This window comes from Ailuropoda melanoleuca, chromosome 6 (assembly GCF_002007445.2).
Source record: "Ailuropoda melanoleuca isolate Jingjing chromosome 6, ASM200744v2, whole genome shotgun sequence".
NCBI classification, from domain to species: Eukaryota; Metazoa; Chordata; class Mammalia; order Carnivora; family Ursidae; genus Ailuropoda; species Ailuropoda melanoleuca.
This window is the reverse complement of record NC_048223.1, coordinates 33,450,193-33,465,976: the sequence shown is the minus strand read 5'-3', so window position 1 is coordinate 33,465,976 and position 15,784 is coordinate 33,450,193. Positions and strand designations below refer to the sequence as shown.

The 15,784-nt window shown below is 57.3% G+C and overlaps 1 protein-coding gene across 4 annotated transcripts in view; it reads left to right on the top strand.

Moving 5' to 3' along the window:
• The window catches only part of VIPR1 (vasoactive intestinal peptide receptor 1), a 33,177-nt gene that overhangs the window by 10,993 nt on the left and 6,400 nt on the right, over window positions 1-15,784 (top strand). For 2 of the 4 annotated variants that reach the window (XM_034662158.1, XM_034662157.1), the window contains exons 2-6: window positions 625-736; window positions 5,294-5,401; window positions 11,507-11,613; window positions 12,835-12,941; window positions 13,359-13,491. In XM_034662158.1, the coding sequence (XP_034518049.1) occupies window positions 676-736; window positions 5,294-5,401; window positions 11,507-11,613; window positions 12,835-12,941; window positions 13,359-13,491 (516 nt within the window). In that variant the 5' untranslated portion in view covers window positions 625-675. The remainder of the gene's footprint in view (window positions 1-624; window positions 737-5,293; window positions 5,402-11,506; window positions 11,614-12,834; window positions 12,942-13,358; window positions 13,492-15,784) is intronic. The other 2 variants (XM_034662159.1, XM_034662160.1) reach the window with 2 other exon arrangements.

Sequence of the window (15,784 nt, the reverse complement as noted above, 5' to 3'; positions counted from 1 at the left end):
GTTTAGAAGCTAAGAAGAAAGCAGGTGAGGTCTGGGCGAGGAGGGCCAGTGTCCCCTTCCCAGCCTTGTGACCCAGGAGACTGAGCACAGGCTCCCGGAATGGGAACAGAGCCTGAAAGCCGCAGCCAGACTCTTGGATTCCTCCCAGGCCTGGCTCCAGGGACCAAGTCCTCATAACCAGGTAGCACTAGCTGGGACCCACTTATCCAGAGAGACTGAGGCAAGGTCCCAGGACTCCCAACCCAGGCTGGAGGGTGGCCCAGTCCCGAGGGCCAGCTCTGGGCCCCATGGAGAGGCCGTCCAGCCTTCGTCCAGAGTAGTGCCATAGTGCACCCCCACCCCCCAAAAAAGACCAAGTTGTTATTGCTGCAGCACTATTGGAAGCCACCAGGAAGCCATGACAGGGCCCTCAAGGCAGACCTGGCTTTGGGGACAGTGGACAAGTGTTCTGGGTCCAATCCAGGTTCAGGTCGGGTTTTAGTCTGGGGTTGGGATTGGAGTTCCGTCTGGAACTTGGGTCAGTCAAGTCACAGGCCTTGTTGGGCCTCATGTTCCTGGAGTCTGTGGATGAGTGGTAGGCCGCTGATGAGGATGACGGGTCGCCTCCCTGTCTTTGTCCCCCAGAGTGGCCAGGCAACCAACCTGCAGTGGGAGGAGGAATGTTACCATCTGCGGATGATCGAGGTGCAGCGCAAGAGGTGCCTGGAGGAAGCCCAGCTGGAGAACGACACAGCAGGTGAGGCCCAGCAGGAAGAGAGGGCCCCAGACCCCCAGGGAGCCCTGCTTTCCATCACGGTGTGCGCCCAGATCCAGGCACATTCCTCCCACACGTGTTGGGTAGGGATGGCACCATGGAGAGGATGCTGGGAGAAGCTGGGGGACCAGAAGGCAGCAGGAAGCCCTAATAGCCCTCTCTGATCCCATCACCTGCCCCAGGTCGGGGAGCTCCCTGCTGTTAAGGAGAACACAGTAGGTTGGGGGTTCTGAGGCCCGGCTCCTTCCTCCCAAGCCCAGGTTCTGCTCCAGAGGCGCCGCCATGCGCACCGGCCCCTGTGCACACACGCGTCCCTCCCCATCCCTGCCCACCTTCAGCAGGCCAGATGAACCATCAGCTCGCTCATGGTCCTGCTGATGAGACGAGTCACAGTCGAACTTAGAGGCTTAGCACATGGGGGCCCGGCAAATCCTCCTGGGGGGCCGTGGGAGAGCTCCAGCATCGTGGTGTGAAGGGTGGTGCCTCGGGCCAAGGCTGCCCTGCCTCCCAGAGCCGGCAGGACCATCCCATCCGACAACAGACAGCACCCTCTACTCCCCACTCCCCCGCCCCGTGCCCCGCACTTGGCACAGCAGCCCCAGGGAGGAATGGGGGGAATGGGAGGAATTACAGAGAGCTTCCTTTGAAAGGTACCCTTGAGCCAGGTTCTGAAGGGTGGGCAGGATGTGGAGAAGCAGAGAGGGTGCCTAGCCAAACTGCTTATGAGGAGTGGGGGTGGGTATGGAGCTCGAGGCCCCCGAGGGTGGAGAAGGGCTGGAGCAGTTGGGTGCCTGTGTCTGCTCTGGGCCTCCCCACCAGGTCACCTCCCCGAGGCCAAACTTGCAGTTATGTAACAGCCTTGCTCAGGAGTAGGGAGCGTCTTTACGTCTCCCAGGCTCCCCAGTCTCCTGTCACCTCTCTGAGGCTGACAGTTATGCAACCCCTCTTTTTTGGCTCTGGTGCCCACAGTCTCTGCCTCCTGCACTGTAAGTGAGGGTATGTAGCCTTATAAAGGGCCTTTACCTCCCCCAACTCTCAAGGGAGGACAGATCCCTGTCTCCTGGGGCCTTCAGACTAAGACCTGGGTGAGGGGTGGCCAGACCATCCACTGCCTATGCACCGCCCCCCCACCCTCCAGGGCAGGGAGGCAGGAGACTCGGCAGACTGGCCTCGGCAGGCCCCCACCGTAGGATCTGGGACTGCAGGCAGCCCAGAGAGGCCCAGACCCCAGAATCTAGGCCCCACTGCAGTGCCTCCTAGGCCCGGAGGGCAAGCCACCCTCGTGATCCCAATGAGGTCATTGTTGGCGCAGGGCACCTGTCGGGTGCCAACATCCTGTCACCAGGAAGACGGCCTGGGATCCAGAGGAGGGCAAGTATGGGGCTGTGGGTAGTGAGTCTTCCCATGACCTTGTGTGGGGCTCTGCGCACGTTCATGCGTATCCAGATGTGTGCTCTTGGCCCACGTTGTCTGGAGCCACCTGTGCCTCTGGGGTCCGTAAAGCACTGTGTCGGACTCTGAGTGTGTCTGTGTGTCAGGGGCATGTGTCTCTGTAGGCCTGGATACGTCTGCCTGGTGTGCTGTGTCTCTCTGTGTGCTGGTTTGTGGAAGTGTGTGTGTGTGTGTGTGTGTGTGTGAATATCTGCTGTATGCCCGCTCCTGTCTATGTGTGTGTGTCTGTGACTTGCATGTGTCTCTCTGTGCCTTTGTTTGCTTGTGTCTGGTCTTTCTATGTCCAAGTAAGCACACATGTGTGTGTATTTGCATGTATGTCTGTCGTTCTTTGTGCCTGGGAGCGCGTGTCTGTGTGTCTCTGTCGGTGCACACGTGGCCATAAAATGGCACAGCAGAAGCCCCCCACCCTGCCCCACCACCTCCCACCCCAGGCTGCAGGCTTTCTTGCTTGCTGAGGTGGCAGTCCCCGGTGGTCACACACACACAGCCAGCCAGGGCCCTGCATCTCTGCAGGCCTGGGGACATGAGTGGTGGGGCCTGTGTGACCTCTCTGGGGTACGCACACAGAGACAGCAGCCTCTCCAGATCGCTAGCATTTTCTTGCCTGTCACTCCCTTCTCAACTTCCTGAACCTGCTGCCTCCTCCAGGAAGCTTCCCTGACCACATGCCCCCAATGGCCTTTCTTCCCTGGCTCCCCTGCCATGTCCTGGTGGTGTTGAGAGTCCTTGAGGCCACGTGCAGCCTCCCGAAGGGCAGTGCCCAGTCTCCCTCTCCCTGTGCTCAGGGCCAGGGACCCAACTCCGAATCTGCTCTCCCATCCATGCTGCAGCTCGAGAGCCAGAGAGCTGGAAGTCTGGCGGGGACCCAGACACAGTAACTGGCCTACAAAACAAGGTGTGCCCAGCGTTGTCAGAGGGCTAAACAGAGTCCAACGGAGCAAAATTCCTGCAAGAACAGGAGGAGCGCCAAGAGATTTACTGGAGATTTACTGGAGAGGGAGTGTAGGAACGCGTGAACAGGCTGCACCATTCCCCAGCGATGCGAGCTTGGGCTAGTTACCTAATTGCTCCATGCCTCAGTTACTCATCTGTAAAATGGGAGGGTTAAATAAGCTGTTTATTTAAAGAGGGTAGAACCGTGCCTCCCACATAGAAAGGCTACCAAAGTATTTGCTGGTATTGCTAACAGGGTCTCGAAGGGCTAGCAGGAGGTGCCTGGCCTGAGGGGCCCCTCCAGAGAGGCTGGCACAGGAGTGGAGGAGGGACTGGGAGCCAGAGGGAGGCCACAGAAGCCTCAAGACGGAGTGGATAGAAGTGGTTGGGGCCCCCAAGGAAGGGAGGCTGTGTTCTCTGGCCCGGCCCCACAGATCCAAGTGCTCTCAGCCTTCAGCCGCCCCTGCCACCTGGCCGCTGCAGCCCCAGAAGGCCCCCCCTGCCCACTGCCAGCCCACTCCAGCACTCAGGGTCCCAGGGCTCCTCCCCACGTGGGGACAGCCTTTCACCTCCTCTTCCCAGGCCCCCTTCTTGAGAACTTGTGAACCTTCGGACTTGGGCTGGGCTGGGCTGGGCCCAGCTGGCATTGACTTTGGCTTGGGGGTTGGGTTTCCTGAGAAAACCTGTCAGGGTTGCAAAGAAACAATGAATTCTCCCCCCAGGGAGGGGGATCCAGAGGAGTCCTAGTGCCTCACGGGCACCCAGACCCTGAACGGGCAGAATCATGCATCTGCCTATTGAAGCAGACTCCGAGGGACCCCGCTGTGCACCCTGCACCAGCCAGCCCTCGGGACTCATCTGTACGCAGCAGAAAACACAGCCTGCAGGGCGGGCTTTTCTCTGAACTCACCCCCTGAATGCCACCACCCCACAGTGCAAGTCACAGTTTGAGTTGGGGGCATACGTGTTGCTATTTTAATTTTCTGCAGACTCCTCAAGACCTAGCTGAATCCCAATATACCCACCACCCCATCGTACCCAACACCTCCTTTTATGACAAATATTTGCTAATGTCTCCTTTACTATAAAATGAGATTTAGGACATGGGTATTCATTTCTTTTTTAAATGAAGTTCTGTTTGTAAAAGAAAAATAAAAAGGAAAGTGATTTATAATGAAATGCTATGTACATATTCAGGCACAATCACACTGACAGATAAGAAGACATAGTCTGAAGGTTGTATCTATACTTGAACGTTCTGGAAATGTGACAGGTAGGTTAATTCATACAGTGGTTGCTTTCCTGACTCAGGTTCACGGGCAGCGTTACTGGAGGTAATGTGATTTTCTAAAACTTTGAACAACTCTTAACAATATTCAACATACGGGGCGCCTGGGTGGCTCAGTCAGTTAAGCGTCTGCCTTCGGCTCAGGTCAAGATCCCAGGACCCTGGGATCGAGCCCCGTATTGGGCTCCCTGCTTGGCGGGGAGCCTGCTTCTCCCTCTCCCTCTGCCTGCTGCTCTCCCTGCTTGTGCTCTCTCTCTCTCTGTCAAATAAATAAAATCTTAAAAAAAAAATAATGTTCAACACACAACAAAGCATAGTCTTCCCTCCCTTTACTCAGTTGCATTTCTGGAAAACTCCATGTGTGTTAAAACTGTACAGTAAGTACCTTGTGTTTATATGCAAAATGAAGTAAGAGTCTAGGCTTCGGTCATTACAAGAGATTTTCAGCTACACAAATGCCCAGGGGCTCATCTGAAAGTCTTGCAGCATACTGCACAATTCATTATTGTGTAAACCCTTGCAGGATGTCTGCCTGGCATCCCTGGCACCTGCCCATCAAATGCTGGGTGCGACCCCCAATCTCTGCAACAAACAAAACCCCCACCACTCTTCAAAACACCCCCAGGGGGCGCTCCATCCCTCATTGAGGACCATGGAGCTGTAGACCTGCTGCCTCCTCCCTGCTGCCCATACAGACGGGCCCTTTGTCGCCTGGGCAGTGTGATGCCAGCCCTCTCACACTGGAGGCTCCTCCAGGTGAGACCCTGGAGGAGGAAGAAGAATGGGGATCTGTGGGCTCAGGCCCCAAGGCTGGAGGAAGCCGGTGACTGCGCTGATGTGTGTCCTCTGCCTTCACCCCTCAGGCTGCAGCAAGATGTGGGACAACCTCACCTGCTGGCCAGCCACCCCTCCAGGCCAGGTGGTTGTCTTGGCCTGCCCCCTCATCTTTAACCTCCTTTCCCCAACTCAAGGTAAGAGCCCTGGGTTGAAGCCAGGGAGCTGGGGCAGCACAAGCAGTGCCAGCCGGGGTGGGTGCTCACCTGTCCTCGGAAGTGAGAAAGCAAAGGACGGTGGTCAAAGGGGCTCGAGCAATCGGTGGGGAGCTTTCTGGGAAGAGGGTGTGCTGGTACTAGGCCTTTGAAAGATTCACAGGATTTGATTAGCTCTTCACATAAAAGATAAGCACGTGGGAAGGGCTCACTAAATATTTGTTCAGCAATTGATAACCGATTGACTGACAGATGCATGACTAAATTATGGCTCCCATGTTCCCGTTGCCTGGTCATGATCGTCTTTCACTGCCTGGAGCCGATGACCTTTTGGGCTTTGCTTACACACCTTGTCATGTTCTGCTTTGACGAAAGAAAAGGAGCCTCTTTAGGACCTGGGCTTTCTTGCTAGTGACTAGCTAAGGAAGCTTCCAGCATATGTTCAGCCATTCTTTCATTCCGGGAATGTTTATTAAACATCTACTAGTATGACAGGCATGGGCCAGACAAATACAGTGTGGGGAGTGTTAGAACGGCCATGCTGTCGGCCTGCAGGGACCTAACGCTCTAGTTGAAGAGACATTGAGCACGGAAACAAACGCATGTCGTAAACGGTAAGAAGCGCTGGGAGAGGGAAGGGGGTGAGACACAACGTTAAGGCAGGTGTTCGTGGGAGGGGGTGATACTTCAGCTGCCGTCTGAAGACCTGGAGGTGGGAAAGATCCTGGTGGGGGGGGCACGGAGAGGGAGAATGAGCAACCCACAGGGTGGACACTAAGGAAATGCAGTGGAGGTCCCGGGGTGAGCAGACAGAGCTCAGGGGAGGGAGGACAGGAAAAGACAGGCGGCAGAGGCCGTCCTGACCCTGAGGACTGACTGAGGACTGGGAGTTTTTCCTAAGCTCACTGAGAAGCTACTGGGGGTGTTAAGCTAGGAACTGACACAGTCCAACTTAGGTTTAGGGTTTTAACCGATAATGCGGATTTCCATGAAAAGAAAGGATTCTGGGGAGTGCAATGGGAAGACGCAGTCACAAGGCAGGTGAGAAGTGTTAATGGTTTGGACTTAGAGCATGGGAGAGGAGAGAAGTGGGGGGCTTGCCTATGAAGGGTGTGTGGGACTCACGGCAGGGAAGGAGGGATCCAGCATGCCCCCCTCGGGGCTAGGTTTGATGAGCTGGGAGACTCCTTAAAGACTAAGAGAGGCGCAGGTCTAGAGTGGAGAGGACCCAAGGGAGAAGCTGGTGTGGAGGGGGGAGGACCCAAGAGGGGAGCAGATCTGGAGGGGGGGAGGAGCTGAGAGAGCAGCAGGTCTGGAGTGGGGAGGAGCTGAGAGAGCAGCAGGTCTAGAGTGGAGAGGACCCAAGGAGGAGCAGGTGTGGAGGGGGAAGGACCCAAGGGAGAAGCAGGTGTGGAAGGGGGAGGACCCAAGGAGAAACAGGTGTGGAGGGGGGAGGACCCAAGGGAGAAGCAGGTGTGGATGGGGGGAGGACCCAAGGGAGAAGCAGGTGTGGAGGGGGGAGGACCCAAGGGAGAAGCAGGTGTGGAGGGGGGAGGACCCAAGGAGAAGCAGGTGTGGAGGGGGGAGGACCCAAGGGAGAAGCAGGTGTGGAGGGGGGAGGACCGGAGGGAGAAGCAGGCCTTGGGGGGGAAGGATTAAGAGGAGCAGGACTTAGATAAGAATTCAGAGGCTGAGCAGAAAGACTCTTGGGCATATTGTATTCCAGGTGGCCTTTCCATCCCTGGACCTGTTTCTCTGTAAAATGGGGACAGGAGGACAGGAGGTGGGCCAAAGGGACTCTCTGGAGCAGGCTGGCCTTGCCCCCCAGTGCTCAGTGCTGTGACCTCAGCAGTGAGGGAGAGATGTCGGTGCCCTCCCTGAGGAATCTGGGAGCCATGAGAAACATCCCGTATTCCAGGCCAGCTCCCACCCAGCCCAGCTCTCCAGGGGAACCCGGCACCTGGGCAGGTGGGCGATGAACTCCTCTGGCAGCTCTTGTGCGTCCAGTCCGCAGAGCCTGGCAACCAGCCTTCTCTCAGATCCCTGGAAGTGCCTGCTACTTGTGTTCCTCCCTGACACTCCGCTAATTGCATTCCTCCTGACGGCTTTTCCTTCTGTCCCTGCTGGAATTGTCAAGGCAGCTCCTTCACTTAAGAACCTGGACTGCAGCCCACCATCTGGCTAACCCCGAGGCTGCCAGCCTCACTGGGGCCCACATGGTGCCTTCGTGCAGATGAGAAGAAGGCAGCCTTCCTCAGGCAGAGGAACCCAGAACCCAACTAATGACAAGTTGAATAGGAGGTAGACTGTAGCCCCATCATTTATCAGCCAGATGCCCTTGTGCAGTGAACAGCCTGCACAGTTACAGCTGGTGGCCTTGGCCTCCGAAAATGATGGAGAGAAGTAGGAGACCAGGTTAGGGGCTGAAAATGGAAGGGAAAGAGGACACGTTTTCCTGGGAAGAAGGTGTGAGGCGGTGACCTTAAACTCCAAAGAGGGAGGTTTGTGAGAAGGCAAGAGTAGAGCGGGGACAATGCCAACCCCAACTCTCGCCCCTTTGGGTAACAGGACTGGGGAAGGAGTGTCCTCCCTGGAAGCATTGGAAGGGACGTAGTTCTACAGGGAAAGCTGGAGACACCTGAAGAGGATAAAGACTGTAGAGTGGGAAAGAAGTCATCTTCCTGGGTAAAAACCCCAGGGGAGGAGTGTTGGCCAGGCAAGGGACTGCTCACCAAGGCACCAAAACGTCCCTGTGGGCCTTCCATTCCTGGTCTGCATGTCTCTCATCTGTGGTGTTTTTACCTTGAAATATTTGTGAAGACAGTTTTTAAGAGTGACGACTAGAATCGCTGCTTTGGTTGAGAAGACTCCACACGGGCTACGTTAACCGTGACTGTGGGGTCTGCAGGGTCTGTGGGACCCCTTCCCGCCCAGCCCTGCCCCCTGCAGCAGGAGACCTTAGAGAAGAAAGTCCTGACACCGGCCTGAGACGTTTGCCCTGGCTGCCTGGGACGGGGCACCACTGACAGGATTTCGGCCCGAGAGCACCATGGTCAGATCGAGCTTTGAGAACACTCTCCTCGGCTATCTTAGGGTGGGAGCGGGTTGGAGGGGACAGGAAAGTGGGGAGGGCCATCAGGATGGTGGTGGCCACGAGGAAGGGAGGCTGGGATGGGACTGGCAACTGATGGGGGAGGGGAGGGGGGGTGGCGCGTGGCAGGAGGAAGAAGCAATTCCGCCATCTCTATCTGCAGTCACTGAGTTGTGCTTTTCTCATGGAGAGGCTAGGGAGGAGTGGAGGGGAGGCAATGACTTCTTTGTGTGACAGGGTGAGCTGCCAAAGACTGGGAGATTCTGGGGTTAAAGTCCCTAGCCCTTCCCTCTCGCCATCAGTATTCCCCTCTACACACACAAATTCTCCTGGTTCCCAGGCCTAAGCTGGAGAAAGACTTTGGACTGCTTCTTGGGGTCTCATGGTGGCCACCCTTGCAATCTCTCTTCAAGAACAGTTCCCTTTGAGACCTGGGTCGCCATCCCAAGGCTCTACAAAGAGGCCACCCAGCCCTGAAGTTGACCCATTATCCACTCCCTACCTCCACCCCCTGCCGATATCTGGGGCAGCCAGGCTTCCAGGGGACAGGGTGCCCCTTCAGCCAGTCCGGGAGCCCAGAAAGATGTGGAGTCAGGCTAACCCATGTCTGTATCCCAAGCCTGCTGCCTCCTTGCTGTGTGACAATAGGCAGGTCACCCGACCTCTCTCGGCCTTTGCATCCCCCTCCTTGAGTGGAACTCATAGTAACTCCCAATGGCCAGCCTTAACAGAGTCCCATTTGCTGCCCCCCCGCCCCTGCAGTGTGAATGCTGATGGGTCACCTAATTCATGATGGTACCAGGTGCCTGCTATGTCACGGGCCTGGCCTCACCGAGCCCTGGTCCTTCTGGCCAGTGAGGAGCTCAAAACTTGAGGCATTGGTGTCCCAACCTCAAGGCTGGCTAATTTGGCCTTGTCGCCTTTTTCGACTTGCCCCAGGCCCCAGGCTGGTGAGGGAAGTCTGCCCAAGAACTGGATCCTGGGAGGGGCCCGCGGTGAGCTCCTGAGCTCTGGGGCTGAGGCAGGCCTGCGTTTTACTGAGGGCCTGGTTGAAGGCGGGGGATAGGGGTTGCTAAGGGCTGAGTGAGGACTTCTCTCTTGCGCTGGGAGCCTCTTGCAGCAGGCGGTTGGAAGCCGGCACAGAAGAGGGCTGCCAGGTCAGAAACTGGCCCAGCCCGATGCCTCTGCCTCAGCCAAGTCCCTCCTGCTGGTTCCAGGACCTCGCAGTGGCAAGAGAGCCAGGCCTGGCTACTCCTCCCTGGCTGTCCCTCAGTTTCTCAGCCATCAAGTAGGGTGGGAAGAACCTTTTTCAAAGGGCGGCCAGGAGGATTTACGGAAATAGTGGACAGGGCATCTCCCGGTCCAGTGTATTCCAAGCTGTGTTCAGAAATATTAAATGCACATGCATGGTGACCCTCCCCGAGCTCTCAGGGCAGCTTGACTCCTCCTACAGCTCTGTGCCCGGACACCCGAAACAAGTCTGCAGGTCCCCTCAGTGCAGGCGGGGGCAAGGTTACCTGGGACGACTCTGGGGATCACACGTGCCCTCACCTCTCCTCTCCATGCGGCCTGGGGCAAGGGACCAACCTCTGGGAGCCTGGCTTTTCAAGTGTGAAATGGAATTCCTTTCCTCACCCCTGGGAGGTTGAGGGGATCCAGTAAGGTGCTGGGGCTCAAGTGCTCTGTCCAGTAGCGGCAGACGAAGGTTCTCCAAACTTGTCATTGTGCTGGAGCGGCTGGTGATGGCGCTGGTCACAGCGATGGTACCAGTGATGGTGATGATAGTGGTTGTGGCGCCGGTGACAGCGATGATACTGGTGGTGGTGACGACGGTGACCCCAGTGATGATAGTGGCCGGGGTGCTGGTGAGGAAGGAGCTACAGGGCAAGGACATTAGGACCCAACTTCTTTCTCTGCTCTTCCTCATCTCCTCACCTCATCATATTCTCCCTCCTCCTCCATGCCTTTACCTCCTGCCATACCCCCGCCTGCTCCTTCTCCTCCCTCCTGTCCTCCTTCTCCTGCTCTTTTCCTCCCCCTCCTTCTCCTCCTCTTTCCCCCTCCCTCCCACCCCAACAAGCCAGCTTTCTCCTGGATTCGGACCCGGGTGCCTCTTTCGTGAGTCCTGGGATCTTCTCTGGCTCCCCCATTTTCTCTTCGACCCCTCCCCAGGGCTAGAGAGCAGGCAGCCACAAGGGTAGCCCTCCTGCCACAGGCTCCCTTCGTGGGCTCTGTCCCTTTGCTTCAGCTTCAGGCCTCTGAGGCCAGTGGGGGAGGCCACTGCCCTGGAGCCCCAGCCACAGCAAAGTGTAGCCCCGAGATCCTGCGGAGCTGTGCTGCTTGCTCCCCCCTCACACACCCCTTTCCCTGGGCAGGCTCCCCAGCCAGGACTCTCTGCTTCTGTATTTATGAGGATTTCAGACCTGCGCCCTTATCAGGAGTCCTCCTTCCTGCCTCACCTTTGGTCCCTCTCCAGTGGCACGTCTGAGCCACGCCGGGTGTGGGAGGAAAGCAGGCCCAACGGCCCAAGCAGGCTGACCCAGGAGGAGCCCCTCGGCCCAGCCAGAGGGCTGCTGTCTGTACCCACAGGGCAAAGCAACCCTCTGCCACACCAGCACCTGTGTCCCTGTGACAAGGGTGAACACTCAGCTCATGACGAGGGTCACAGGTCATTTTGTATCAAGAGCCCAGGCTGCGACGAGGGTCGCTTTATTTATCTTGAATCGGGGGTCAGTTTCAGACATGACAAGGGACAGGGCTGAGCCCAGGAAGGTCTGCTCTGACTGTCACTCGTGTTGGAGGGTCCCCCTGGCAGCCCTGGGGGAGAAGTTCCCCACCCCAAGTGCCCCGTGATGCCCCGGGGTCTAGGACAGGGCCACAACTGGGGGTGGCAGGGATAAAGTGAGCTCAGAGGCAGCCAGGGCCCATGCCTCCTGCATGGACTCACCCTGCCCCCAGCCTCAATCTCTCTCCTCTCCGCCCCGCCCTCCACCCAGGCCGCAACGTGAGCCGTAGCTGCACCAGCGAGGGCTGGATGGACCTGGAGCCTGGCCCCTACCCTGTTGCCTGTGGCTGGGATGACAAGGCGTCAGATTTGGACCAGGTGGGCCTCAGTGCACCCCTGCCCCACACCGAGTGCCTCGGCCTGCAAAGCTCCTTCCACCCTCTCCCAGCAAGGCGTAAGGTTGCTGTCTGTGTGGAAACCAGGACTCACGGGGTCCATGCTCCCCAAGCCCCCTCCCTCAGCAGACCTGCACCTCCAGGGGCTCATCCGCCTGTCTCTCCCTGACCGGGAACAGGAAGGGGGCTTTCACGAGGATGACACACAGCAGCAAAAGCTGAAGCAGCCTCGCCCAGCGGGGCTACCCCACCACCTCGTGGGAGGCTTGCTCCAGCTCTAGAGGGGGCAGGGCAGGCAGGCCTCATCTTCCCATCTCACGCAGCGGGGAAACTGGGGGGCAGGTCCTGGAAGGAACCACCCTCAGATACCCGGCAGCCGGCCAGGGACAGGAACAGGGACAGGACCGTGGTCCTGAGTCCTGGGACTCTCAGAGGCCCTGGAGCGGGTGAAGACGTACTCACTATCTGGATGTGGGCCCGGAGCCAGGTAGGGGTTCTGATAGGGAGTCCTCAGCTAGGAGCCCCTCACTGCTTTGGTGTGGGAACCCAGGTGTGTACATGGGTCTGTCTGCTGTGACATCTGTCCCACCCCCAGACACTCTTCTCAGAGCTTTCACTCCTCGCACGAGGGCAACTTCCTCAGAGGCCTTCAAAGCCCACCAGGTCCTCAGGCGGGATCTAAATCCCCTAAATCCCACTTGACCACTTGCCTGGACTCCAGCAGGGGTGGGACGCGGAGAGCAAGAAGGGACTGGCCCAGTGACCGAGGCTCTGCATGTGTATCCACGAGGAGGGCCCTGGGAGGCATCCAGCAAGAAGCTCTTGGATTCCAGCTTTGTCCTGCCACCCCCGAAAGGCCATATTGCCCTCATCCTGCTGCCCGCTGCCTCTGAGAGCCCACAGCGGCCAGTTACCCTCAGTGTCTCTGGTACCGCAATTCCCTGCGTGCCTCTCTTGCTGCACTCAAGGGCAAGAGCGTTGGGCCGCTGGGAGGCCAAGCCCTGGGCCCCTTCATCTGCCAAGGCAGGGATGGGAGGCAGGGTGCATAGGGCACGCGCCCCTGCTGGCACCCCCTAGGTGAGCCCACCCCACCTCCACCTAAGATCCCCCCTCCCCCTCCCCTCTGTAGCAACAGCGGTCAATGTTCTACAGTTCCGTGAAGACCGGCTACACCTAAGATCCCCCCTCCCCCTCCCCTCTGTAGCAACAGCGGTCAATGTTCTACAGTTCCGTGAAGACCGGCTACACCATTGGCCACAGCCTGTCCCTTGCTGCCCTTCTGGTTGCCACGGCCATCTTGAGCCTGTTCAGGTGAGGTCTAGCCCCAGCAAGAAGCCTCAAAGCAGACCCAGCCAGGTCACTCCTCTGCTCGAGCCCAGCCTGGCACAGTCGTGCTCTGGCCCCCTCCCACCACCCAGGCAGCACACGCAGTCCCTGTCTCTGTCCCCCTGCCAGGCCGACCTCCCCGGGAGACAGCCAGCTGCTCAGAGCCTAGTCCCCACAGGATGGTGCTGAACCTGGGGATAGGGCACCAGAGGGTGGGGCTGGCCCCAGAGGCGGAGACACTGGGAGGCCAGGCTGCACCAGGGCTGGGGTCCCTGGGGGCGGGGCCTGCACTTGGAGGCCACGTGCTGCTCCTGCCTTCCCCTCTCACGGAACACTGGACAGTGTGGTGGGGGTGGGGGTCCGAGGCCCCTGCCGCCTCCCAGCTCTGCCCGCCTTGCACAGGAAGCTCCACTGCACCCGGAACTACATCCACATGCACCTCTTCATCTCCTTCATCCTGAGGGCCGCCTCTGTCTTCATCAAAGACTTGACCCTCTTCGACAGCGAGGAGTCGGACCATTGCACCAAGGGCTCGGTGAGAACCCTGCCCAGGCCCACCTCGCTCTCCCTCTTCACCTTCACCTCACACCTGAAGCCCTCTTCTCCTGCTTTCTCCCCCTTTCCTCTCTCCTTCCTCTTCTCTCTCTCTGCAAGGATGGCCAAACCCCCATCTCCTTCCTCTTCTCTCTCTCTCCAAGGATGGCCAAACCCCCATCTCCTCCTTCCTCTTCTCTCTCTCTCCAAGGATGGCTAACCCCCCATCTCCTCCTTCCTCCTCTCTCTCTCTCCAAGGATGGCCAACTCCCCATCTGCCCCCGTCTGCAGCTCCTTGAATCCCACTCCCCTCCCTTCAACAGGGGATGGTACTCACCTGCCTGGAAGCTCACAGACCTGCCTGCGCCTGTGACAAATGCCTCTCCTTGGTTGGAAATGTGACATTTTATGGCCAGAGTCCACACACCCCCCATCCCACCACTGTTGCTGACTTCCCAAGTGAACTTCGGAAACTCCCTGCCTCAGTTTCCCCATCTTGCAAGGACTTCCTAGCTTCCTTCTTATGCCCCCCTGCTACCACCTGGAGCCAGTTCAAACACACAGCCCTTCTCTTCCCTTCTTCCCCTGTGATCTGTCCCATTCTGGGCCTTCCTCAGGAAGGGAAGTTAAGAGAGTGTCTAAGGAATTCCTTGCCCATCACTAACGGGTCCATCTCCAAATGATCGTGAGCACTGGGCCCCCTCTCTGAGTGCCCCAGATCTAAGACAGAGAGCTGAAGACCAGCCCTGGCTCCCACCCATTCCTATGGCCAGTGACTCATTGCTTCATGAGGGACCTCAGAGGCAGTGCATTATTTTGGGGGTCAGCAATACCTTCTCCCCAGAGAATGAACCCAGGATGGTGGAATCTCAGGCATCTTGACATGAGGGAGGGAAAACCCAGGGTGGTCACCCTGGCCAACCCCAGAGCTCCTCAGAGGATCCCACCAGGAGCTGGGACCTCTGAGCCGCAGAGTTTGGGAAGCCAGGAGGCCTCCAGCACACTTGTTAAGGATAATTGTGGAGACTGGCTTCCCAGTTCATTAGTAACTATCTGAAGCTTTTCTAAGGCAAGAAGCACAGATAATTGCCCTGTTAAAGAGATGAGCTATTCTAGTTGTAAAGCAAGTGAGTGAGAATGGGGGACATCGCCCACCTGTTGCTGGCAGGACTGGAGTGCCACCTGAGGAAGGAACTTGCAGCCAGAGGGACAGGAGAGCAAGCTGCCCTCTGAGGATGTCTTAAAGCCAAGGGCACAGGAAGGAAGGGTGGGAGCCTGTGTTCCAGGGAGGGCTTCCTGGAGGAGGATGGCTTTAAGCTCTGGCTCACAGCTATTTGGGCTTGATCTGAAATGGAAGACTTTCTGGGAGAAGACAGAGGGCCCAGAGGACCTTCCATTCATGCCAGGTGGGCCACCCAGAGTCCCTGATTGCCCTACTCAGGGATCCTCCTGACTGTCCTGTTGTCCTCACCTGCCTGGGGAACCCACTCTCCCACCAGCTCCTCTGCCCCCAGAAGGAATGACCATCCCTTCCCTCTCCTCTTCATTTCTACTTCCTCCTCCTCTTGCCTCTTCTCTGCCCCCATCTGTCCTCAACATTTCCATCAGGGTCCCCCACTCCACACCACACAGTGCATAGCCCCACACGTTCAGGCAACTCTTGCAAACTCAAGAAGAATTCTCCCTCAGACCTCTTCCAGCTACCTTCAATCCTAATTGAAATAAGGTGAATGAGTAGGTGGGGGAGGGGTTACGTGAACGGGTAGGTAGATGGATGGCTGAGTAAGTCGGTGCATTGATGGCTGTGTGGGTAGACGGATAGATGGGTAAAGCAAGAAAAATTGGATAGATGATTGGTAGAGGGGTGGGTGAGTAGATAGGCGGGTGGATGCATGGATGACTGGATGGTGAATGAACGGATTCTAGTGGGTGTCTAGTAGGTGGAAAGATAGAAGAATGGAGAGATAGATGGGTAAGTGCATGGATGGGTTGATAGATGGGAAAATGAATAAATGACCACGCATGGGTGGTGGATGGACAGATGGATGAGCTGGTAGTGGGTATCTAGTGGGTAAAGAAATGGAATTGGGGGGTGGGTGGGTAGATATATAGAAGGAAAATGAATAGTTGCTAAACTGATGGATGGATAATTAAAATTGCAAGCTTATCCCAGAATATCAGATGATCGAATATCAAGAATAATGGGAAAACCACCGGGAACATTTCTAAGGCGACACTGCAAAAACAACAGAGAGAAAAAGTTGGCTGTGCTGCACCTGTGTTTGTTGCCCCAA